The sequence below is a fragment of the Triticum urartu genome, chromosome 2A, assembly GCF_056163025.1.
Source record: "Triticum urartu cultivar PI428250 chromosome 2A, HENAU_Tu73, whole genome shotgun sequence".
Lineage (NCBI taxonomy): Eukaryota > Viridiplantae > Streptophyta > Magnoliopsida > Poales > Poaceae > Triticum > Triticum urartu.
The window spans coordinates 756,578,055-756,605,129 of record NC_141874.1 but is presented as its reverse complement, the minus strand read 5'-3'; the positions used below and the strand labels follow the sequence as shown (position 1 = coordinate 756,605,129).

Here is a 27,075-nt window from a genome sequence, read left to right as displayed (position 1 = left end):
TGGGGGCCTTCTTCAACATTGAAAGTGCGTTATATCGACTAGAGGGGGGGTGAATAAGCGATTTTTATGAAAGTCTTCAAAACATGGAAGTTTCAAAGACGAACAATAGAAATAAACCTATTACCATGCAGCGGAAGGTAGACTACACTAGGCAAACCATAGTCAAGTATTCAATGAAGTGAAAGCACAATGACTAAGAGCAGCTGGTAGTAAGGATCAGGTAGGATGATATTATGAAGCCAAACAGAACACACAGTCACTCAGTGAAGACAAAAGATAGTGCAATCATACAATGACTTCACACGGACCAACAGTAAGTAAAGGGAGGGGAAGGATGAAACCAGTGACTCGTTGAAGACACTGATTTGTTGGACCAGTTCCAGTTGTTGTGACAACTGTACATCTGGTTAGGGCGGCTAGGTATTTAAACCTGAGGACACACAGTCCCGGACACCCAGTCCTGAACACGCAGCTCAGGACACCCAGTCCTCACCGTATTCCCCTTGAGCTAAGGTCACACAGACCTCGCCCAATCACTCTGGTAAGTCTTCAAGGTAGACTCCCAAACCTTCACAGACTTCGTTCATCGGCGATCCACAATGTCTCTTGGACGCTCAGAACGCGATGCCTAACCGGCTGGAGGATTCACAGTCCTCAAGTGTAATAAGTCTTCAGATCACATAGGCAAGAAGGTTTAAGTGATGCCTAACACTCTTAGGCTCTGGGTGGTTAGGGCTTTATCCTCGCAAGGAATTCTCTCTCAAAGGCTTCGAGATGGGTTGCTCTCAAACGACAAAAGCCGTACTCTAACTCTAAGCAGCCAACCGTTTATGGTTGTAGGGGGTGGGCTATTTATAGCCACTAGGCAACCCGACCTGATTTGTTCGAAATGACCCTGGGTCACTAAGGAACTGACATGTGTTCCAACGGTCAGATTTCAAACTCACACGGTAACTTTACTTGGGCTACAAGCAAAGCTGACTTGTCCGACTCTGGACAAGATTCGCTCTCATAGTCTTCACTCGAAGACATAGGTTTTGGTTAAGCATCACTTCAGTCATTCTGACTGGTTCTCTTGGACCCCACTTATCAGTACGGTGGTTCCTATGACTCAACAAAGAAGAAAAAGAACTATGAAAGATCTAAGTCTTCGAGCTCCATAGGCTTAATGCGATGTCTTCTCTTGTCATAGTCTTCAATGTGAATATCTTCATATACCACCTTTGACATCAATGTCTTCATACATTTTTAGGGGTCATCTCTGGTAGGAAAACCGAATCAATGAGGGACTTCTACCTGTGTTATCCTGCAATTCTCACAAACACATTAGTCCCTCAACTAGGTTTGTCGTCAATACTTCAAGACCAACTACTAGGGGTGGCACTAGATGCACTTACAATCTCCCCCTTTTTGGTGATTGATGACAAACTAGTTGAAGTTTTCAATAGGGAATATAATATGTGAAATTGTAGAGGAATTGTCTTCATTAGTTGCAAGGGCTCCCCCTGAAGATGTGCATATAAGTAATTTGCTTTTGGAATGCAAATGCACATGGCAGGTTGTACTCGTGGAGATCCTCTTCAACTTATGATGACAATTCATTAGGCATGAGAAGGTATGTGAAGATAATGACATGCATAATGGAAAATGGACGTCTGCAAAATGATCTAAGTGCGGAATTTATCGTCGCACATGCGGAATTTATCGTCGCATCATGAAGTAACAAATAAGTAGCAGACGACCATCGAGTTTAAGTGTTACAACTCAAAGAACCAAATGTATCAAAACGAGAGTTGTAAACACGAAGCAAAATATAAAGCAACCGCCCATATGGACCCGCTTGAAGACATAGCAAATGTAACGCCCTGAGTGAAACACTTCAAACAGAACATTTGGTGGTGGCGTTACCCACCGTATCGGAAGTATTAGACCCAGACACGGCGCACAATTATCGTGGTGCTCCGAAGTCAAATTCCACATTAATGTATTCACACTTAGAATGTATGTCTTCATTGATTGAAGATATACTCTACTCCGTGTGTTGCACATCTAAGTCATCAATATGCATAAGTGTTAGGATGTGTGCCTGATCACAGGACATTTGAGGATTCCAAGATATTTAGCTCACACCGTAACTTGCAAAATCTCTTCTTCGGATCTCTGTTGTACCCACGGATGTGAAGTGTGGCATAGAATTGGAGCAGCAACTCTTCATTCCAGTGCTCTTGGTCGGTGACAAACGGCAGCAATCCAACCTCTTTGAAGCAATCCAGAGCTTCTTCCAGACAGGGCAGACCAGCTATTGCTTCGATGTCAAGACGCTTATGTGGGAAGATGCGACCTTGATTGTATAGAATGCAGGAGTAATAGCTTCGCTGCGGATAGCTCCAGAACCGATCAGATGATATCCTTTCCCTTGAGTAGGGGTTCCTGGAGCTATTGAAGAAGGTGTTGTCTGCTTTGAAGCCATTGACATTAAAGGATCCAGGTGCTGATGCAGGACCTGGGCAATCTGGGGATTGGCTTCTGTACCTGAGGCTTGTGCTCAACATGGTAGTCAAACTGAGGACCAGCGGCAGGCACAGGAACAGAAGCAGTAGCACCATTGGCTTCACTAACTTCTGGTGCTTGGGTAGGTGAAGGCTCCACATTGGCTTCAGCCATGACAGCGTCAGTGGCGTCGGTGGCAGCCTCAAAATTCTCAACCTCCACTTGATGAGCTGGAGGGTCGGTCACAGTCACGTTCTCCTCGAGAACAACTTCTTGGTGAGACGGGGGTGTAGCAGTGCTTGGGGTTTCTTCTTCATCGGCTGATGCAACCGGAATATCTTCAGCAGCTTTAGCTTCAGACTCAGAGACTGGAGGCCTTGGTCCTTTGCGAAGCCTGCGTAACACTGGCGACGCTTGTGGAGTTGGAGTTGGCTGGGCCTCAAAGTCTTCTTCCTCTTGTGCTTGTGGTGATCAGCCCATGATGCATCCTGAGCAATTGGCGTCAGAGGACAACCAATGCTGATGAGCTCGCTGTGCGTGAGCACAGGCGATGATACATGTTGGTGCTCGAGCTGAGGAAGAACGGCATCATCTTCAACATGGTCATGGTGACCAATGTCTTCAGCAGCGATGGGATCAGCTGCTGGAAAGTCTTCAGCTTCATGAGCCCCTGTGAAAGCAGGCTCATGGACAGTCAGTTGGCGCTCTTGAGGTTCAGCGTCAGGGCGAACCATGGAGATGGGTTCAACAATCAAGGGCTTTGTGGGAGCAGCCTGTTCCTTCTTGGTCTTCCGCTTCTTCTTGGAGGGGGCAGTAGCAGAGGCTTCAGGATGTTTCCTCTTTCTGGCTTCAGCCTCAGCAGTCCTCGTCTTCTTCAGTTCTGAAGCGGTTGACCTGGCCTTTGGCTTCGGGCCAGTCATGCTAGTTGGGAAGACAATGGGATCTGCTTCCTGCCTTGGTGCGTTGGGTTCAGCCACAGTGGGCTTCTTCTTCTGCTTGGCAGCCATCCTGGGATCAATGCCCGGACGCCCAAGGGCCTTGCGCTTCTCAGCCTCATTGTAGGCTTGCACACTCTTGTCAGCCAGGACCTTCATGCGCTCACGAGAACCTTGAGCTTCTGCACGTTTCTTGAGAAAGGCTTCTTTGAGCTCGTGCAGCATAATCTTGAAGTTCTTCACCTCTTGCATGCTAAGCTTGGCCATATGCTTCTTGAACTGAGCTTTTTCATAGTCAATCTTTTGCTTCAGTTCAACAATGCGCTGGGCGATAGCTAATTCTGAAGCAATGGCGCCATGGAAGGCGACACTGAGGCCAATGGGTAGTTGTAGATCTTCGAAGCTGATGTTGGGCGTGTCAAACCACTCATCAATGAAGTTGTGTATGATTGTCACGTCAAAGAGAGGCAGATCATTGAAGATTTCTGCTTCTTCTTTACTCTTGATGAGTTGCTCAAGAGCGTCATCTGCAAGATCTTCATCACTGGACAGATCAATGGCATCGTTTCGTAGAATGGCAGCAGCAGTCAGTTCTTGGCCGGTGTGTGGCAGAGGCATCTTGACTTTCTGGGGCTTGGAGATGCGTGATAAATCTTCAGACTGCAAACTATCTTCAGGAGGTGCAGTAGCCAGTGGCTTCGCTCATGAGATTTTTGGTGCAGAGGCAGGCCTTGAAGCTTTAGGCTGCTTCAACTTCTTTGGCTTCGGCGCTACAGGCGCTTCATCTGATTCAGTGTCATATGCAGGCTCATTCACGGCTGTCCCTTGAACCATAATATGAGTGATGAGACCTTCCAAGTTGTAGAAGGGCCCAACAAGATTGGGTTCTGCTTCGCGGGTTCCATCAGCACGGGGAGCAGAGGGACCAGGGTTGAAGTCTAATCCCAAAGACTTCTTGTTCTGCTTCGCTGAGTTCTGGGCAGACTGGAAGTTGCGCTTGAACAGATTGTCGTCACGACACCATAGCAGTGACGATGGGTCGGCATCCACAGGCTGAGGTCCACGGACCATGCAGGGATAGAAGCCTTGTTCAATGGCTTCATCTCTGGTCCTGGGTTGAAGATTTTTGTAGAGGATGTCTCCCCATGGTCGCTTGATGGCATTCTTTTCAGCATATTCCTTTGTCACAAATCTGTACTTGAACCACTGTTCTGCCCAATAGCGTCGAATCCATTGGATTCGTGTCTTGCGCTGATTGTAATCCTCTTCAGGATCTGTCTTGTATAGCTCTGAGAGGTCATCGGGCAGATCTCTTGATGTTTCCCCTCGACGCTTTCTGCCACCCTTCCTTGCTGATTTCTCTGAAGCCATGAACTTTAAACTGAATGGCTTCAATACGTTCAAGGGCTTCAAAGGCTTTCATTGGCTGGACAAACAGGAACTGGCTTCGGGAGAATTTATGTGATACTGTAAGAATTCTGCAAATGAATGCAGACTATGAGAACCAAGAACCAAGGGATTCTCCCACGGACATGTACCTGTGACAGCATTAAGGTGCGAGGGAAGGGGAAGAGGTCATATGCATTCTCAGAAGATTTTGAAGATAAATCAGTTTAGAAGACATTGACCTCATCGTGCGAAGACATTCACTCATAGATAAGGAGTTGGTTCCAGATTTGTACGAATCCACGGATCAGTACAAGTGAGGAATCTAAATACTTTGTGAAGCATAAGTGAATATACTAGGCATATTATGAGATGCAGTTTGAAGTGGATCCAACATGTGTGAACAAAAACCACTTGTGGTAGAAAGTGACGGATCTATAGGATCAAAGGGGCCGTAAAAAGGAAGTTTTATTTACCACACGTAGAACTGCTAGACGGAGTGGAAGAGGAGGCCGAGCAGTTCGATCGTCCGTGCCCTAACTTGGCGACGGAGGACACCTACGGCGACGGTGGAGAGGACGATGTCCGCGGTCGGCGTGAAGACGGCGTCGGAGAGGTTGCGGCGGCGAAGCACTTCGTCGTCAGCGTCGTCGAGGGCTAGCAGTGGCGCTAGGGTTCGTGCGAGAGTGGAAGAAGAGATAATGACTGTGGTGAGGCGTGTATTTATAGGGACGGGGGCAGCTCAGTGTTATTACACAGGTGCCCCAGGCGATTCACATCTGAGGAACACGTGGCCATCATGCAACATATCGGGGGTTGTTCCACATCCCACGCACGCCTGGATTGTCGGGTGGTCGTTCCCACTTCTCCGGGTTTCAGGTGGAGGAATGAGCATTGAAAACGGACTTAAAGTTTGTCTCTGTATCTTCTGCTGACAAGGACGCAGAGAAGACATTCGACAGTTTCAACAGAATGCATATGATTTGGAGAGATAGAGTTAGAGATAGAAAGCATAGAAAGGTTAGGGTCCGATCACATTCACTTAGTTCAAAGATTCAACAAGACATAGCTATAAGTGAATGCTGTAGAGGACAGAACACTAGTATATATATGTATTCAACATAGTGAAGATAATTATGAAGACTTGTTGAGATTGAAGCCAAACCAAATGTGAAGACATAGCAAATGTAACGCCCTAAGTGAAACACTTCAAACAGAACATTTGGTGGTGGCGTTACCCACCGTATAGGAAGTATTAGACCCAGACACGGCGCACAATTATCGTGGCGCTCCGAAGTCAAATTCCACATTAATGTATTCACACTTAGAATGTATGTCTTTATTGATTGAAGATATACTCTACTCCGTGTGTTGCACATCTAAGTCATCAATATGCATAAGTGTTAGGATGTGTGCCTGATCACAGGGCATTTGGGGATTCCAAGATACTTAGCTCACACCGTAACTTGCAAAATCTCTTCCCATCCAAGGGCTTGGTGAAGATATCTGTCAATTGCTCTTCAGTGTTGACGTGTATGATATCAATATCTTCCTTCACAACATGATCTTTGAGAAAGTGATGACGAATTTCAATGTGCTTTGTCTTCGAGTGCTGAACTGGGTTGTTGGCAATCTTGATGGTGCTTTCGTTGTCGCAGTAGAGTGGCACTTGCTTCAGATGAATGCCATAGTCCTTGAGTGTTTGCTTCATCCACAGAAGCTGAGCGCAGCAAGATCCAGCAGCAATGTATTCAGATTCAGCAGTGGAGAGAGATACACAGTTCTGCTTCTTTGAAGACCAACATACAAGTGATCGTCCCAGAAAATGACATGTGCCTGATGTAGACTTGCGATCCACCTTGTCACCAGCATAATCAGCATCCGAGAATCCAACTAGATCAAACTCTGAGCCCTTTGGATACCATAATCCTAGAGTTGGGGTGTGAGCCAAATATCGAAGAATTCGCTTCACAGCTAAGTGATGCGACTCCTTTGGTGCCGCTTGGAATCGAGCACACATGCAAACACTAAGCATAATATCTGGCCTAGATGCACATAGATAAAGTAAAGAACCAATCATGGAGCGGTATACCTTTTGATCAAACTCTTTACCATTGTCGTCGGGACCCAGATGATGTTTGGCTGGCATTGGCGTCGTGAAGCCTTTGCAGTCTTGCATACCGGACTTCTTCAGGCAATCTTTGAGATACTTCTCTTGAGATATGAAGATGCCGTTGCGTTGCTGTCGTATTTGAAGACCGAGGAAGAACTTCAGCTCACCCATCATGGACATCTGATATTGTTCTTGCATCATATATCCAAACTCTTCACTGTACTTCTGATTGGTGCAGCCGAAGATAATGTCATCCACATATATTTGGCACACAAACAGTTCACCATCATATGTCTTCGTGAAGAGAGTGGGGTCGAGGGAACCAGGTATGAAGCCTTTGCTCTTCAGGAAGTATTTGAGTGTGTCATACCAAGCCCGAGGGGCTTGTTTAAGGCCATACAGTGCCTTGTTGAGCTTGTATACCATGTCAGGATGTTTTGGATCTTCAAAGCCAGGCGGTTGTGCAACATACACTTCTTCTTCAATCTTGCCATTGAGAAAAGCGCTCTTCACATCCATTTGATATAGAAGTATGTTATGATGATTTGCATAGGCCAGCAGTATGCGTATGGCTTCAAGTCGAGCCACAGGAGAAAATGTTTCATCGAAGTCAATCCCTTCCACTTGAGTATACCCTTGAGCAACGAGACGAGCTTTGTTTCTGACAACTTGACCATGCTCATCTTGCTTGTTGCGGTATATCCATTTGGTGCCTATTATATTGTGCTTCCGAGGGTCAGGACGCTTAACCAGTTCCCATAAATTATTCAGCTCAAACTATTGAAGCTCTTCTTGCATAGCTTGAATCCATTCAGGTTCCATGAAGGCTTCTTCAACTTTCTTGGGTTCTGTTATTGAGACGAATGCGAAGTGCCCACAGAAATTTGCTAGCTGAGTTGCCCTTGAACGAGTGAGCGGACCGGGTGCATTGATGCTATCAATTATTCTCTCAATCTGCACTTCATTGGCAACACGAGGATGTACAGGGCGAAGATTTTGCTCTTGCTGATCATTGTCATTGTTAGAAGGATTGTCTTCAGGCTGAGCATTGTCTTCCGGTTGATCAGGTGTGGATATGATAAGTTCCTCTTCAGGTTGAGCTTCAGAGGGTATGATTTCTCTAGTTCCCATTAGTTTGATTGATTCACTGGATGGAACTTCATCTAGCACATTTGGCAGGTGCTCTCTTTGTGAACCGTTAGTCTCATCAAACCGCACATCCACTGTTTCAACCACTTTATAATGAAAGAGATTGAAGACTCTGTAGGAGTGCGAATCCTTTCCATATCCAAGCATAAAACCCTCATGTGCTTTTGGTGCAAATTTTGAAGTGTGATGTGGATCCTTGATCCAGCACCTGGCGCCAAATACTCTGAAGTAACTGACATTTGGCTTCTTGCCAGTAAGGAGCTCATAAGATGTCTTGTTTAGAAGCTTGCGAAGATAAACACGATTGATTGTATGGCATGCAGTATTAATGGCTTCAGGCCAGAATTTTCTTGGAGTCTTGTATTCATCAAGCATCGTTCGGGCCATCTCAATGAGTGTTCTGTTCTTGCGTTCGACGATGCCATTCTGCTGTGGCGTGTACGGGGCTGAGAATTCATGTGTGATGCCCAAAGTATCAAGCTATGTATAAAGGCCAGTGTTCTTGAATTCAGTGCCATTTTCACTTCTGATGTGCTTTATCTTGGTGCCGTAGTTGTTCATTGCTCGATTGGCGAAGCGTCTGAAGACATCCTGCACTTCAGTCTTGTAGAGGATTATGTGCACCCAAGTATATCTAGAATAATCATCAACAATGACAAAGCCATAGAGACAAACAGTAGTAGAAGAGTTGAGTAATGAGTGGGACCGAAAAGATCCATGTGGAGCAGTTCGAAGGGTCGAGTAGTAGTCATAATTGTCTTCGAGGAATGTTTGGCCCTCGTCATCTTTCCTGCTTCACAGGCACCACATAAGTGATCTTTCTTGAACTTGACGCCCTCGATGCCTATGACATGCTTCTTCTTTGCAAGGGTATGGAGGTTCCTCATGCCAGCATGCCCTAGCCTCCGATGCCAGAGCCAGCATTCTGAAGCTTTTGCTAGAAGACATACGGCAATATGTGGTCCTGCCGAGAAATCTACCACGTATAAATCATCTTTTCGATACCCTTCAAACACTAGAGACTTGTCAGATTCCATTAGAACAAGGCAACGATATTTTCCAAATATTATGATCATGTTCAAATCGCAAAGCATTGAGACAGACATTAAGTTGAAGCCAAGGGATTCAACAAGCATGACTCTATCCATGTGTTGATCCTTTGAGATTGCAACTCTACCTAGACCCAATACCTTACTTTTACCAGTGTCAGCAAATGTGATGTGACTCTTGTCGGAGGACGTAAGGTTGAGTCCATAAGAAGGCTTCTTTTGCCAGTCATGTGATTGGTACACCCACTATCAATAATCCATTCTGAAGACGCTGGTGTCGTACCCTACAGTGCAGTTAGGGGGATAGGCTTCACGAAGAGAATTGTGAAGCAAAAACATTTGACGAACCAGTGGGTTATGAAAGCTTAGATCCAGATTAGGACTGATAGGGAGAGTAGCAAGTGATTCAGGAACGAAGTACATAGTAAGACCATTCAGGCATTTGATCTTGCGCCCTACAAGATGTTTAAGGTCCCCAGCAATAGCGTCAGACGATTTTGGTTTTTTGCTGGAGACCTTTCCCTGCAAAAGAGAGTTAAGCTTTCTTAGCCACCCACATCTTCAAGGGTGGCTTAGACGCAATAAGTCTAAGTGCAGCGTCTGAGAATTTTGGCTTTGGAGCCCTAGCAAAAAGTCTTGCAGACGGACAATAGTACTCATAAGAATAAGCAGAATAGTTCTTGGTCTTATGAACATGGCGGTTCGATGAACCGCGCTCATATTCATAGGCCTGAGTATGGTTTCCCTGCAAAACATTTGCGTTAGTGCGACTCAGGTGAGTCCTCTGTCTGTATGAAGCCTTTGGACCGTATGAAGCCTATGGTCTAGGGTTTGTCTTCTTCACCTATGGTGTCATGATGACATTCACAGGAAGATTTTCCAAACACTTTTTTGGCACCCAGATCTTCTTCATAGGCGGCCCATTCCTGCAGTTAGTACCAATATACCTGGCAAACACTTCACCATTCTGATTTTTAAACAGTTTATAGTTTGCATCAAAGGATTCATCAATGACAATGGGGTTAGCACAAGTGAAGCCAGATAGATTGGATGGATCTGCTGAAGGTTCCGTTGTAGCAACCCATGTGGTTTTTGGGTACTGCTCAGGTTTCCAGTAAGAGCCATCAGCATTCATTTTCCTTACGAACCCAACACCCTCTTTCCTCGGGTTTCGGTTCAGAATCTGCCTTTTGAGGACATCACATAGTGTCTGATGCCCTTTAAGACTTTTGTACATCCCTATTTCAAGCAATGTCTTCAACCTAGCATTCTCATCAGCAATAGCAGTGGTATCCTCAGCAGAGGGGTTAGTTACCACATCAACAATTGAAGATATTGCAACAGTAGCAGTTGTAGAACATTCAGCAACAGAAGTAGCATTATCACGCTCAATGCATTTAAGACATGGTGGTTCAAATCCTTCCTGAGCGGAACTGATCTGTTCGGCGCGAAGTGACTCGTTTTCCTTTTGAAGATCTTCATGAGCCGCTCTCAATTTCTCAAGATCTTGCTTCCTTTGAAGATAATCATAGGAGAGCTTTTCATGAGTTGTTGAGAGCGTTTCATGATGACTTTCCAGTTCCTCATACTTAACGTGAAGATTTTTTATGTCTTCAATTAAGGACTCAGATCGAGTCATTTCAGCGCCTAACAGATCATCGCTTTTGTCTAACAGTTTTTGAATATGTTCCATAGCTTTCTGTTGTTCAGTTGCAATTTTAGCAAGTGTTTTGTAGCTGGGTCTTGAACCACAATCAGAGTCATCTTCACTAGATGTTTGATAGTGAGTAGTGCGTGTGTTTACCTTGGCACAGCGTGCCATGAAGCAGTAGGTACGAGCGGAGTAGTCCTTGTCATTTGCATCGGTGTCGGTGATGAAGTCATTGTCTTCAGTGTTGAAGATGGACTTGGCAACGTACACTGTAGCCAGACTTGCAACGCCAGAATCAGACTCCTCCTCAGACTCCACCTCCGCCTCCTCAGAAGCGGACTCCTCCTTAGAATCCATTTCCTTGCCAACAAATGCACGTGCCTTGCCAGATGAGCTCTTCTTGTGTAATGAAGACTTTGAGGAAGACTTGGAATAAGACTTTGAGTATTTCTTCTTCTTCTTGTCGTCAGAGTCATATTCTTTGCTCTTCTTCTTCTTTTTGTTCTCATTGTCCCACTGCGGACACTCAGAGATGAAGTGACCAGTTTTCTTGCACTTGTGGCATGTTTTCTTCTTGTAGTCATGAGCAGAAACTTCATCATTCCTTGAGCTTGATCATGAAGACTTCCTGAAGCCTTTCTTCTTGGTGAATTTTTGGAACTTCTTCACAAGCATAGCAAGTTCCTTTCCAATGTCTTCAGGGTCATCAGAACTGCTGTCAGATTCTTCTTCAGATGAGGAGACAGCTTTTGCCTTCAAGGCACGAGTTCGCCCATAGTTTGGACCGTAGATATCTCTTTTCTCAGAAAGCTGAAACTCATGTGTGTTGAGCCTCTCAAGTATGTCAGACGGATCGAGTGTCTTGAAATCAGGACGTTCTTGAATCATCAGGGCTAGGGTGTCAAACGAACTGTCAAGTGATCTCAGTAGTGTCTTGACGACTTCATGCTTGGTGATCTCAGTAGCGCCGAGGGCTTGAAGCTCATTTGTGATGTCAGTGAGTCGATCAAACGTGAGCTGGACATTCTCATTGTCATTTCGCTTGAAGCGGTTGAAGAGGTTGCGAAGGACACTGATTCTTTGATCTCTCTGGGTTGAGACGCCTTCGTTGACCTTGGAGAGCCAGTCCCAGACTAGCTTAGATGTTTCCAAAGCACTCACACGGCCATACTGTCCTTTGGTCAGATGACCACAGATGATATTCTTGGCAGTAGAGGCCAGTTGAATGAACTTCTTGACATCAGCAGCAGTGACACCTTCTCCAGCCTTGGGAACGCCGTTCTTGATGACATACCATAGGTCGACGTCAATGGCTTCAAGATGCATGCACATCTTATTCTTCCAGTAGGGATATTCAGTTCCATCGAAGACGGGGCACGCAGCGGAGACTTTAATTATCCCAGCAGTCGACATAGCTAAAACTCCAGGTGGTTAAACCGAATCACACAGAACAAGGGAGTACCTAGCTCTGATACGAATTGAAAGTGCGTTATATCGACTAGAGGGGGGTGAATAGACGATTTTTATGGAAGTCTTCAAAATGTGGAAGTTTCGAAGACGAATGATAGAAATAAACCTATTACCATGCAGCGGAAGGTAGACTACACTAGGCAAACCATAGTCAAGTATTCAATGAAGTGAAAGCACAATGACTAACAGCAGCTAGGTAGTAAGGATCAAGTAGGAAGATATTATGAAGCCAAACAGAACACCCAGTCACTCAGTGAAGACAAAAGATAGTGGAATCATACAATGACTTCACACGGACCAATAGTAAGTAAAGGGAAGGGAAGGATGAAACCAGTGACTCATTGAAGACAATGATTTGTTGGACTAGTTCCAGTTGCTGTGACAACTGTACGTCTGGTTAGGGCGGCTAGGTATTTAAACCTGAGGACACACAGTCCCGGACACCCAGTCCTGAACATGCAGCTCAGGACACCCAGTCCTCACCGTATTCCCCTTGAGCTAAGGTCACACAGACCTCGCTCAATCACTCTGGTAAGTCTTCAAGGCAGACTCCCAAACCTTCACAGACTTCGTTCACCGGCGATCCACAATGTCTCTTGGACGCTCAGAACGCGACGCCTAACCGGCTGGAGGATTCACAGTCCTCAAGTGTAATAAGTCTTCAGATCACACAGACAAGAAGTTTTAAGTGATGCCTAACACTCTTAGGCTCTGGGTGGTTAGGTCTTTATCCTCGCAAGGAATTCTCTCTCAAAGGCTTCGAGGTGGGTTGCTCTCAAACGACAAAAGCCGTACTCTAACTCTGAGCAGCCAACCGTTTATGGTTGTAGGGGGTGGGCTATTTATAGCCACTAGGCAGCCCGACCTGATTTGTCCAAAATGACCCTGAGTCACTAAGGAACTGACACGTGTTCCAACGGTCAGATTTGAAACTCACACGGCAACTTTACTTGGGCTACAAGCAAAGCTGACTTGTCCGACTCTGGACAAGATTCGCTTTCATAGTCTTCACTCGAAGACATAGGTTTTGGTTAAGCATCACTTCAGTCATTCTGACTGGTTCTCTTGGACCCCACTTATCAGTACGGTGGTTCCTATGACTCAACAAAGAAGAAAAACAACTACGAAAGATCTAAGTCTTCGAGCTCCATAGGCTTCATGCGATGTCTTCTCTTGTCATAGTCTTCAATGTGAATATCTTCATATACCACCTTTGACATCAATGTCTTCATACATTTTTAGGGGTCATGTCTGGTAGGAAAACCGAATCAATGAGGGACTTCTACCTGTGTTATCCTGCAATTCTCACAAACACATTAGTCCCTCAACTAGGTTTGTCGTCAATATTCCAAAAGCAACTAGGGGTGACACTAGATGCACTTACAAACATCAACTTCGATCTCTATCATGATCATAGAGGAGTCATCCATGGAGTTCGAGGGCTCAACGTCAACATTGCCCTCAGGCGGCCGTGCTGTTTTTATGGAGAGCAAAGTTGTATCCGCCGTCGCCACCTCCTCGAGCATCGGTTTGACTATTGCTTTGGTGGAACAGTGCGTAATTACGTCTACAACAGCCATGCAAAATTTCGTCGAGTTCCGATGAAGGAATCTCCGACAATCTACGATATACCGGAGCCCTGTCAAATCTGGACGGGAATCTGGACGAGTTTAGGGCGTGGTCTCCAGAGCCCAGCTCGGAGGTTCTTTGGAAGATCCAATCGTTCATCTACTGCTTAATTCCCATATCTACCACCCCTCCAAATTTCAGCTCGATCCGACGGTTCAAACTCCGGCAACCTTCCGATGAGTGGACCAATTTTTGGATCCGTTTTCGGCGCGAATACGGATCCGACCCGAATTCATGTTTCTTTATGAACGTGATATTGGACAACCTTTTTAGAAGAATTCTCTTCTAGGGTATTGTGCATTGTTTTTAAACATGTTCCCGTAAATTTTTAAGCCTCCCCTGAGGTCATCTTCATCATTATACTGATGTCAAACCTGTCCGGCAATATTGTTCCAAGGCTGCCGACCTGTGCTAGACACGTCGTCACTTCATCAAGCCGGCATCGACCACGTCACGGCATCGTGGAGGATAAATCATCACCAACATCGCCGCCCCACGGATTACACGGAGCGGGCATACCGGCATCGCCGCATGGTCACTTCATCAAGCCGGCATCGACCACGTCACGACCTGCATCGGCAGGGCCGCACTATTGCTTCTTCAAGCTGGTGTCCATCACGCCGACCTACTTCGACTCATCGGCTGACATCGAGGCTTCGACATCCCGGATGGACCGGGGGCTTCATCATCTCTTCATCAACCTACTCCGGAGACTTCCGCGTCACTAGCCGACCAGCTCCGTCACGTTAGCTGGACCGAGGGCTTTGCCTCGGCGAACCAACCTTTGCCAGCATCGCCATACCGTCGCTTTATCGCCCATCAGACAATGGGTGTGCGGATCAAGTCCCAATTTGCGGAATCACCTTTCTTCGGATTGCTACAACAAATAAACCAGGTGCTATTAATCCTGGTATTTTTTGCTTGTTCGGGTTCATTTTTCCCAAGGAATTATTACTCTGGTTTGTTCATCATATGTACACAGGTCTATCAAATGATGGCCGCATTAACGAGGTCGCATGTTGCTTCGGTCAGTTTCCATACATGGTCCGGCGAAATGCCGCATCCGGAACTCAGACCGGCCTATGAATTCAGGCTTTGCCACGCCTTTACCGCATCACGCCGACGCCCTGCATCGACATTGACTTCGGCGCCAGGCCATATTTCTTTTATTACTCACTTTGCATAAATTATTTATTATGCAACGATTTTTTTAATTATTACTATTACTATTATCTCCGGTTTGCACTATTTTTTGTGCACATGAAAATGATTCGGGTTGGGCAGTATCGTCGACTCGGCGTACTTACATACCACGTCACCTCGGCTGGATGGGGGGCTTCGTCAACACTTCATTACCCCATGCCAGGGACTTCGGCATCACTCTACCGGCCCGCATTGACCATGCTATGTCACCACTTCGGAGTGCCGAGCTCTTTGCTCCGCCACCCTGGGACCGGCTTGGGGGATGGAACCTTGTCCCGCATCAAGCTCCGGCCGTGTCATCAATACCGAACACATTAACCAGCTAAGTTGCCTTCATGCTCAAATTTTTAAATTTTTAACTTGTGTTTGGTTCGACGAAGCATTATACCTTTTTGAAAAAAAATTGCTTGTAGAGAATCTCCTTGTCAAAACTTTGTTTGTGACACACAAATTCAAATACCCCGTTTACTTGGGGGCTCCCTTGATGGAGCTTTTACTCTTGCATATGATTATACTTGTATGGCTTCGTTCATTGTTCGTGTATTACGCCACAATATGCATCATATTGACCTGAGCGATTTGCAAGCTGGGTTGCCTGGCTCCTGTGCTTACCCCTACGTTCCCGATTGTTCGGCTAGGGAGTAAAGGGAGCACCTCTGCGATTGTTACGACCAGGTCATCTGAGCTCTGACCTCAGACTGGGTGAAGCCGAAAGCTAGCGCTCTTATTGTTTTCAATCAGGGTCGGCACACAACGGAACTCATGAGTACAAAAAATCTATTGCGCAAGTCTCATAGTAACAATGAGCACCGAAGAAAGGTATAGGTGGGGGTACTATTTTCTTCAAAGATGCTTCTTACACTTCGTTAGTAATATAGCATAAGTTCCATGAGCGCGCTTTGTCTGTTACAGCCTTATGGCCTGATTGTCTGGTCATCAGAAACACCGTCGATACTCTCGACAGGCGGAGTACATGACACTTTTTGGCCCTTGGCCGAAGAGGGAGAAGCCGGCGGTCGTTTAAGACGCGTTTAAAGTTCGGGTGAACACAAATATGATATAAGTACTTCGGTACATACAATCATTATACATAAAAATTTTACCCAAGTCACTTGGGGGCTCTTAAAATTTATATGAGCTCTAAATGTGTTTTCTCCTTAGTCGTTGTCAAAGCACGACAAAAGCATAATTTTTTTCCCAATTTTCGGATTGGCACCGGACACTTGATCTTGTTCGGACGTCAAGTTTTTACTGGCGTTTTTTGGTTTTCCAACCTTATGGCACTTTCAAACTATTTGTGTGTTTTCAGCACAAGTCTCACAGTGCAACGCCGGACACCTTTAGAGATTCGGCAAAAACATTCTCGGATATTGCTATATATGCATCGGTTTCGAATTGTGTCTTCGGTCAATAGTTGAGTTGCCCGGCTCCTGCGCTTGCCTCCTACGTTCCCCTTTGTTCGGCTAGGTGTGCAAAGGGACAACCATTGCGATTGTGCTTCCAGCTCACATGGTTAAGCACCTCAGTGGAGAAAGCCGAAAACTGACTGTCACAATAAGCGTAAACTGGTCAGCGATCCGATGACGGTGTTAAATGACGGGCATTCATAACAATGGCCGAAGTGTTTACGGCTTGACCTAGACTATCGCCGAACACTACCGGGAGCTATTAACTGGCCTCCCAAACTAAACCCTCGATATTTTGCTCTTACATTAGAGCTGAGGTTTCATGATCATGCTTAGCATGACAACCCAAAGAAAGGAACCGATAGCGGGACTATTTTCTTTGGAAAACATTTCTTATGTTAAACAGTAATATAACATATCTCTCTGCGTACCTTTGTTTATAAAACCGTATGGCCAAATTGCCTTGTTTGTCGTAAATCTTTGCCCTCATAAAGGCTTTATAAAGTAGGACAAACACTCCTCGGCTACTAGCCGAGGAGGTGGAAGCCGTTGGTCGGTTAACAAAGTTTTGTACAATGCGGATCCGAGCATTAAGGATGTAAAGTACTTGGATACATAGAGTCATTACACATAATTTATGATTTTACTATGGATATCGATCCTTAATTCGGCCACCCGTGCCCGCATTAAGGCTCGGGGGCTACTGGGCTTCAGGCTTATTATTTACAAATATTAAAGGGGCACATTGACCCCCTGATCTGGTGTTGCCACCCGACCAGTGTCTCGGGGGCTACTGCATTGCCTGTCCAATGCAGAAAATTTTAAGTGCAATACAGTTTCCGAGGAGATTATGATCGTCAGGTTGGTCGGCTGCACCCAACTTGAGTCTCGAGGACTGAGCACGCCGCTTTTTGTATCCCGAAGTATTCTGCCGAGCTAGGACTTGATCCCCAGGCCGATTTTGCAAATCAACCTGAGTCTCAACGGCTACTGGAATCAGTGGTCTTACATCATCCTTCAAGTGCATCTCGGGTTTTAAACCGATACACACGTTGATGGTTACTGTCTATATATCTCGGCAGAGAATAAATTGCACCAATCAAAAAAATTGACAAAAATTGGCCCACAATCGGGGTGGTGCACCACCTCGGAAGCAGTCCGGCATAAAGCTCGGGCGCTAGTGGCTGGCTCCATAGAGAGCATTTCTAGCATTAAGCTTGGCTAAACTCCTTCAACTTTTTTGGACCAAGATGATCTATGACATCTTGGATATAGTCCGGCGTTGGAGCTTGGATACAGTCCGGCGTTGGAGCTTGGATACAGTCCGGCGTTGGAGCTCGGATACATTTCGGCGTTGGAGCTCGGAAGCAGTCCGGCATTGGTGCTCGGCTGCAAAAGATACCTCGAATGCAGTCCGGTGTTAGAGCTCGGACGCAAGAGGACACTACCTCCCGGGAACAACTTCAAACCCGAGGTGTGGCATAAAAATAACAAGGCACTGATAAAGGCCGGAAACTTAAAGGGGCTCCTCGGATACCCGACGTGTAAACTCGTCGAAAGCATTTTCGGCGATCCTCAAGATCGAAGATGAGAAGATTTGTTGAACCAGTTTTCAAGACCGACAACCGAAGATGAAGAACAGTTCGGAAGAACCGAGGAGCGTCCCTAACTTGAAGACCGGTTCAGGGGGCTACTGACGGTGTCTTGGACTATGGGGTACTCGCCACGTCGTCTCCTGATCTGTTAGATTGGGCCGAGGACCCCCATGGCCGTATACTCATGGGCCAGTTTGGACAGCTGCCGCATACATGGAAGATTCCACAAGACTTGGTGATCAAGACAAGGACTCCTCCCCACCGGCGTATTCGGCTAGGACTCTTGTTATCCTAGGTCTCTGGTGCATTATATAAACTGAGGCCAGGCTAGTCGATAGATCATATACGACAATCATACCATAGGCTAGCTTCTAGGGTTTAGCCTCTCCGATCTCGTGGTAGATCTACTCTTGTACTACTCATATTATCAAGAATAATCAAGCAGGACGTAGGGTTTTACCTCCATCAAGAGGGCCCGAACTTGGGTAAAACATCGTGTCCCCTGCCTCCTGTTACCATCCGCCTTAGACGCACAGTTCGGGACCCCCTACCCGAGATCCGCCGGTTTTGACTCCGACAGCCTCCCTGTCTCAAAAGCAGGTCGTCCGATTGTGCTGAGATTTTAAAACGATTTTTTTAATATAAGCTTCCTTGCGCCCAAAGTAGAGTAGCAACTGCCTAACAAGGTGACCACAACCCACCACCACGAGCATGGGCCCTGGGGCGTGCCCTGGTGTATTGTGGGGGTCGTGGCCCTCCTTTCGTGTTGATTTCACCTCCCCAAAATCACATATATTTCAAAATAATTCTTCGTAAAATTTTATTGCATTTGGACTTCGTTTGATATGGATATTCTGCGAAACCAAAAAAGCATGCAACAAACATGAACTGGCACTGGACACTGGATCAATATGTTAGTCCAATAGATCATATAAAATATTGCCAAAAGTATGTGAAAATTGTATAATATTGACATGAAACAATAAAAAATTACAGATACAACGAAGACGTATCAACTTTTCCCTCCTATCCCCTGGCTCTACTTCCCTGGGATCACCAATCTTGCTGCTTGTATCTTGAATCATTTGCTACCTAAGTGAGTTATCTAGGATACGCAAAAACACACCCAAGTGGGCTGCCTCCTCTCCAAGAAAAGTCTAGGGTTCCCCTGCCTCCCGTCGACACTGTCGTTGGCCGCCTCATCTTCGGTGGCCTTAGGGCAATGGCGGTGCGGTGGATCTTGACCCTTGCCGATGGGAGGGTTCTGTTTTCAATTGTTCCTTCGCGTTTTGTTAGGGTTTGTATCTTACTTAGAAAGACCAGACAACGGCGGCTCCCTGAAGACGGAACAAGATTCTCCCGTCTAGTACCTACTCCGATAGTGTGTCTAGCATCATCGATGGGCGTGTGGAGGTATGTCTCCGACGGATCTATCCTTGTTAGATTTGCTCGGATCTGGTCGTAATTCGTCTACGTTCATGTGTTCTCAGGTTGGATCTTTTCGATCTATGCTACTCTTCATCGGTGACGGTTGCTATTCTGCAGCGCTGGTCATATGGGGCCTTAGCACAACTTCCCGATTGTCTACTACAACAAGTTTTGCCCGGCTCTGGCGAGGGAGGGGCAATGCTCGGATTTGGTCGTAATTCGTCTACGCTCATGTGTTTTCAGGTTGGATCTTTCCATCTATGCTACTCTCCATCGACGGCGGTTGCTGTTCTGCAACGCTGGTCCTATGAGGCCTTACAACAACGACTTCCCGATTGTCTACTACAATAAATTTTGCCCGGCTTCAGCGAGGAGGGGCAATGGCGGCGGCGCGCCTTCAACTCGCCTCAGTGCTTGTAGCCATCACAGGTGGTCTACGGATTTAGAGGTATTTTTTATTTCTGATGTTAATTCGTTGTGCTGTCATGATTGAAAATGAATATATGATAAGTTTTCTGACAAAAATGAGTGAGTTATCTAGAGGGACATAGCAAGGAACGGTCACTATTAAAAAAAGAGCAAGGATCGTGTCGTGTCAGTGTGTCACTATGTCCCTCCCGTGCCACGCCGGCGCGTCCTCTTTTTCCGCCATTCCTGGGTTCGGGCTCGGTCCTCCTCGTCGCCGGCCAGCCGGTGGGCGACTGGGCGTGCGTGCGTCGTCGCGGAGGAGAGATACACGAGGGAAAAGTACGGGACTGCCCCTCGCCTCAGTGTGTAACTACCCGGCCGGCGCCGCCTTCTAGAAGATTCTGGCGGCCGCAACCGCCAAGAGACGCCCCTCGGATTCGCCAACCCAACCCACTCCGCCCGCCGTACGTCGTCTTCACCGTCTCTCGCTCTTCCCACTCCCATAAAGGCCGCCGCGATGGCCGCAGCGTTGGCCCACGCACACGCGCGGGCGGATGACCGACAGCGACGCCGAGAGCCGCTGGCCGCCCGGGGCCGCCGCCGACGTGAGGAGGGGGGTCTACGACCGCCTGCGTGCCGCCGGCAACCAGGAGGCGCTCTCCGACCCCTTCTTCGACCGCGTCCTCGAGGACCACTACGAGCGCCTCCTGCCCAGGTCTGTCAGCCCACCCACCGGCCGGCCTAGCTACGCTGCGTTTCATAGTTTCTGATGTCTGTCTGTGCTGTGCGTGCGCGTGGTGCAGCTACTACAACGACCTGGACGTGAACAAGGCGGAGGACGTGCTGCTGCACCGCCGGATCCTCGCCGAGTGCGCCGACCCCGACAACCGCCCCGTCTTCCACGCACGATTCCTACGGGTAATTCATTGCTACTTCATCCATCCAGTCTTCCATGCACACTGTCGCTGTGTGTGTTTGCAGTCCCGCTTACCGTATTATGCTCTGTTTCCATGCGCAGTACCTTCGGAAGGACAAACCGCCAGAGGTTGGATCTGCTCCAAATGAAAACGCTAATTGTGGGGGCTCTCTGGCTCCCAATTTGAGGTATAGGTTTTCACCCCAGACACCCATTTTCCAATGCCCTAGCTTAAACTTTTTTTGGGGGGGTGGGGGGGTGGGGGGGGGGGGGGGGGCGGAAGCTACTCGATCTCATGTCAAATTTCTTCCTGATATAATCTTGCTTGCTGAGACAAGGTTTGTATACGTTGAACAGCAACGGCGAATTCGAGCGGATGATGGAAGGCTTTAGTTTGGGGCCAATAAGAGAAGGCGTGGACGAGGCCATTTCTGCAAGGTCTTTCTCGATCAGTTTAAATGCTGTCTACCTGGAATATAATCATGCTTTCATTCTGATTTACTAATCCTGAATGGTTTGCCCAAAAGATGCTGGTAGCTTTTCTGTTAGCCTGCGTTGCATTGCAGCTCATGTTTTATTCAAAAAAACAACCATGTGGGATGTGGCCCAGTGGCCCTACTTCTCATAACTTGACAGAAAGGTTCTAGCATAGCGGATCCGGCTTGCCTGCTCCCTCCTCATGCTCCCATCCGTGCTCCCACTCCATCCTACGGCTGTCTTTTAGCATGTTTTCATTTGCAATCTGGAATGATATATTGAACCATAAGACTTTAAGAGAGTGGTGGTGGGCAGGCTATCTTCGTGCAGTTTGGCATGGATGACTTCCGAATTTTGGCCTGTCTTTTCTCCACGCTTTTGTGCTTACTTCTCTGTAATGCTAGTATTCCATACAGTAGTAGTTTGGCAAGTGGCGTGTTTTGGGCTACCTTTTCATAAACCTGCCTCAGCAATGAACTTTGATCCTCAGTTGTCAATGAAAATTTCCGCAGGAGGGATACACAAATTCGCCTTCATGAAATTCACCTTCTTCATGAAATTATTTTTTTCTTCCGTTGACAAGCCAAAGTTCCTTAGTCAGGTAAAGACTTGGGAGTATCAGTCCATCTGCTATGAGTTTTCTATTTAGACTTCCATATCTGCCATGTCACTACTTATATCATCAACTCTAATAAAAAAAATCTAATTGCTGTTTTGTAGCTATCTACGCTGTTGTCCGATCTTGGATTGAACATTCGTGACGCTCATGTGTTCTTCACAACAGATGGATTGTGTTTGGCCATATTTCTTGTTGATGGCTGGGAAACAGAGGTAAACTTAGAGCATGGTTATACTGGAGCACATCTATACGTGTGACCGATTAATTATGATAGCATTACGATTAATCGCATCAGCTTTACATCATGTCGCTTGTGTGGAGTCAGAGCCAAGGAGATCTTGATCCACAGAGCTCCTCACAAATTCTTGGTGATAACAGTCATATGTGCAGTCATTCCGTTTATATTGCTAGTCTGTTTGTGAACACATCTCTGGAACTGCATAACTTGCCCTTGGAAACTTCCGATTCTTGTAAGAGAAGATCCTGAAAGACACATAATAATTGTTTACATAACAGTGCCAGTTGGCAAAAAGGAAAACCAGTTTATGTGTTTCCCCTAGTTACTGTCAATGAAATATACCATGGGCACCATCTTAGTTCATACAAGTATGCAGTAGGTATTTAGCTTATAACGAAGTTATAAAACCTAGGGCTGTATTTTGACATTTACCCATGAATTTGGAGCCATTTTGACTTCGTAAGATGAAGTAACCGAAGTCATTTTGACTTTACAGACTTGACGACAGATACAATCGCTACACTTAGCAATTTGTTATCAATGTGCCCTGTAGATTCTTGTGAGTAGTGAAGCATCTGTAGATTATATTACACATAGTTGCTTTCAAATATTTCCTTGAGTAAAATATTGCCTGGCGCTATATGCAGGAGACAGATGGTTTGCTGCAGCAGCTCAAGGAGACAGCGAAACGTAATGTATGCTTTCTCTTCTTTTTTAGTTACATTACTTACATGAATACTTCAAATCCTGGTAATTCAACTTTACTAAGTATGCAGATGCAGTTGCTGTAAACGCATGCAGTCAGCATTGCAAGAATTAACAAGTTGTGTCTAACCTTTTCCTAACAACTTTAACTTGTGGTACGCAGCCCTCGTTATCTAATCTAACAAGTTCAGCCTCGGAGAGAATATCAGAGCTGCAAGAAAAGATTGGAGAATCTGAATTTGACAGGGATCTGTTGCAGATTGAAGAAAAGATTGCGTCCGGATCTTCTGGAGACTTGTAAGAACTACATAACACTTGCTTAGAAAATAGAGGAAAGAGTAACATGAAGTTAATTAGTTAGAACGACAGCCACCACTTAACTGCTACTCTGCTACTCTGGGCTGCATGCCTTTTTCTTGCATATTTACAGATAAAATAGGTTCACAAGGGACACTGCCAACAAACATAGTGAAATCAGCTGTATTATGATTTGTGGAAACTTCAGGACAGTTCAGTAACCAGTGTTCCTTTTTCATTTTGCAGATATCGAGGAACTTACCTTGATGTGGATGTTGCAATAAAGTACCTTAGAACTGAACATGTTAACGATAATTCAAAAGTGGAGTTTTTGCAAGAAATAATGATTTTAAGGTTTCTTATTTCCATGACACATAATCGACTTCACTGAACCATTTAATTCCAGAAGATGCTGTTTTTCAAAAAATAATTCCAGAAGATGCTAACACAATATAGTGATGTACAGGAGCGTTAATCATGAAAATGTCGTTCGCTTTTACGGGGCATGCACAAAGCAGCGAAAGTATCTCATTGTAACAGGTCAGACACTAATAATGCTTGTTGTAGTATGGATAGCAATCAATATCCTTGTTGTTGCAGATTCACATGAAAGTTCTGTTATCCATGGGCACATTTACACTATGATTAATATTGGTGACTAAAAATTGGAGGTCATGCTTAAATAGCTATTAATAACACATTTGATAAACTTGATTTAGAAAAATGCGAAAGAAAGAAAAGCTGAGCTCGAAAGACAGGGGATAACTCCTGTCTTCTATGCATTTTGGTAGGGACTTCAGAGCAAATAAGTCTAGAGGGAAGTTGTGATATTTTGCTCATTACACCCATACGTAAAGAGTATCTACATCATGCTGCAACATAGTACAAGTCGACAGAATACAAGAGATGTCTGATTGGTGGAATCTTGTTGCTCTGTTTCTATCAGATCGACAGGTCTCTGCCCATCCTTCAGTCAGCCTATCATGCCTATCATTTGGTAGCTACTATTTCATGTATGATATATTAATATTTGTTTCCATAATTACATAAAGTTGCATTTTGAAATTTAATAGGAAATGCTACACCATTTACATATGGACCTAAATACATTTTGCTGAACCGAGTATAAATCATTATTATAGTCACAATGTCATTTCTGTGCCAGTATGGGCCAAATGCCAATTTTCAAGTGCTTCTGTTACTGTGATGCTCTTGTTTCAATCTCAAAAGCACCCTGACATGCATTGGTCACTTGTTTGTTTTGATGTTTATTTGTTTTCTTGACAGTTCAAAGTAGTTTAGTCATGTAAATTTTGGCATGCCAAGTGAAGTATTTAGTGCATCGAAAGGCATCCAGTAGTTTGATACAAAGGCATCCAGTAGCTTGCTTACAATTTGTTCACTTTCATCTCTGCATTCTTCTACGTCTTCGTCTTGTGCGTGCATATAGATCACTGTTGGGGATCCCTGCACTGATCGGCTGCTTACATTTTATCTGTTTGTTTATACAAACTCCTGCTTCTCAGGTTTCTCATAGTGGAAATTGGAGGCCTCTGTCCCCCCTTAAAAAGAAGTCTGTGTAGAGTTTATTTATTTATCATGAATCAGTTCGTAATTTCCTGTTAACTGATATTTTGCTCTTGTATGACTTCCTTCACAAGCATAACAATGCCTTGGAGCTTTCCTTGATTCTTAGGATTGCTATTGGCATATCAAAAGGCATGGATTATTTGCACCAGAATAACATCATCCATAGAGACTTAAAGTCTGCCAATTTACTAATTGGCAATGGTCAAGTACGCATATTGTTTTTAGTGTCAAGTATGCATATTTTTATAAATCCATGTACTTTTCAATTCAATATTATTAAAATGATAATTTGTTCTTTTGAAACAGGTCATGAAGATTGCAGATTTTGGTGTCTCTCGTCAACGATCGCAAGAGGGAGATATGACTGCTGAAACTGGCACCTACAGATGGATGGCACCTGAGGTGTGTTGTCGGTTTGTTCATTTGTCCCTTAGAATCTTTTCCCTTTCTAGAATATCCAATATCCGATATTTGCTCGACCACTCTTTTATTGTTACAACACATATGTACCAAGACTAAATCCCTGCGCCTTGTACAGAAACTATGTGCTATAACTTGGTAACATATTGCCTTGTTTTCCTTCGTTATTTATTACTCATCCACCTCTTCCCAGCAAGTTTATGAGGAAATGCATATTTCTGCATACTATCTCTGCTTGAACTTCGGTCAGAGCTTAAAAGGCAGGTTCTATGTAACTGAGCTGCCTGCCAGGTGATAAACCATAAGCCTTATTATGATCACAAGGCAGATGTCTTCAGCTTTGCTATTGTTCTATGGGAGTTGGTCACTTCAAAGGTAACTTGGTGTTCTCTCCAGCTTTTTAGTCTTGTTGAGTTCATCAAACATCAGTACTTCGGTTAAAGGTAATAACCTTACTTGGTCCTGCTATACAGGTCCCATATGAAAACCTGACACCATTGCAAGCGGCACTGTCAGTAAGGCAGGTACGACATGCAATGCCAACAAAGTTAAATTACAGTTTCGGTATTGTGCATCAGCGGTCGATAGTGGACGTGCAAGTATGAGAAGTGAGCATTGCTCCTTGTTTGCCAGGGACTTCGTTTGGTGATTCCCTCAGGTGTGCATCCGAGATTGTCTAAATTGATTCAACGGTGTTGGGGCGAAAACCCCCATACGCGACCCGTTTTCTCTGAGATCACCGCGGAACTGGAAGATATCTTGCAGCCTATTCAGGTTAGGTTGCTGCTGGATATGTAGGCCTGAAGGCTCATGAGAAGATGGAATTTGAAAACTAAATGAAGTGAAGTTATTCTGGTTAATATTTGACGGGTTCCTCCGATTGATGAAAAGCAGCATGTTTCTGCAGGCCGCCTCCAGCTCCAAAGGAGGCCATCGACATACCAAACAAAAGATACAGATGAAATCACAGCGATAGAAAGAAGGCGCATGCTCATGGAGCTGGACCCTCTTTTCACATTGTCGCCCACTAAAAAGCGCGACATGCGCACACCGTCTCCTGTATATATGTCATGTAACATAAATTTTGTGCTCGGTTGTTTTGATTCCCCCTAAAATGCTCACAGGACGAACTGGGTTAAGTTAGCACACCCGTGCTACATAACCTGAGTGATATAGTTTTATGTTTTATATGGTTATTTGTTTTGCGAGTGGCTTAATAGTTCGGTGTGTTTGAATTTTGGTTCATGTACGATTATGAGTTCGTCTTGTAAGGAACATGAGATGAAAATGCCATTATCACATGTTCCATTTTGGTTATTATTTAACATATTTTCTTGTCTGGAACACGATAAATTAACAAGTTTTTGCAGCTTCGTTTGGCATCTTATTTTTGCAGGAAACAATAAACAATTCGGTGGCCACAGGAATCGAGGGGGAAAATGATCCTGTGTGTGGTTGGGCTTGGCCCAGTAATTATCACCACGTGACCATCTCGGCTCTCGGGTAATGGATCTCTTGGCCCAATTGACATATTTCCTATTTCCATTCCAAGAGAAAAAAAGGTAGATCTCAAAAAAGAAAAAAAGAGGAAAAATATATTGCTGGTATGCTCCTATTCCAGTGCTTTCTAGATGGCAGGGAGGAGCATGGTGTGTTGTGTCAGTTTGTTCATTGTCCTTTAGCATCCTTTCCCCTTTCTAGAAAATATCTAATATCCTATATTTTTGCAGGAAACAATAACAACTCTCAGTGGCGGCAGAAATCGAAGGGAAAAAAACCCGTATGGGGTTGGGCTAGGCTCATTTGTTGTGAACATACATCATCTTGGGTAAGGATCTCTTGGCCCAATTGGCGCATTTGTTATTTCCTTTCCAAGAGAAAAAGGTAGATCTAAAATATAT

The 27,075-nt window shown here is 45.2% G+C and overlaps 1 protein-coding gene across 1 annotated transcript; it reads left to right on the top strand.

Annotated features, from left to right (window-relative positions):
• The first annotated feature begins 19,884 nt into the window (after positions 1-19,884).
• LOC125538431 (serine/threonine-protein kinase STY8-like) lies at positions 19,885-26,548 on the top strand. Its single transcript, XM_087542530.1, has 15 exons — positions 19,885-19,933; positions 20,526-20,957; positions 21,818-21,906; positions 22,026-22,136; positions 22,810-22,857; positions 23,031-23,164; positions 23,411-23,518; positions 23,631-23,792; positions 24,615-24,690; positions 24,748-24,960; positions 25,061-25,156; positions 25,466-25,549; positions 25,648-25,698; positions 25,808-25,948; positions 26,082-26,548. Exons 1-15 carry the CDS (start codon positions 19,885-19,887, stop codon positions 26,148-26,150), a joined length of 1,863 nt encoding a protein of 620 aa, XP_087398656.1. The 3' UTR covers positions 26,151-26,548.
• Positions 26,549-27,075: the final 527 nt, after the last annotated feature.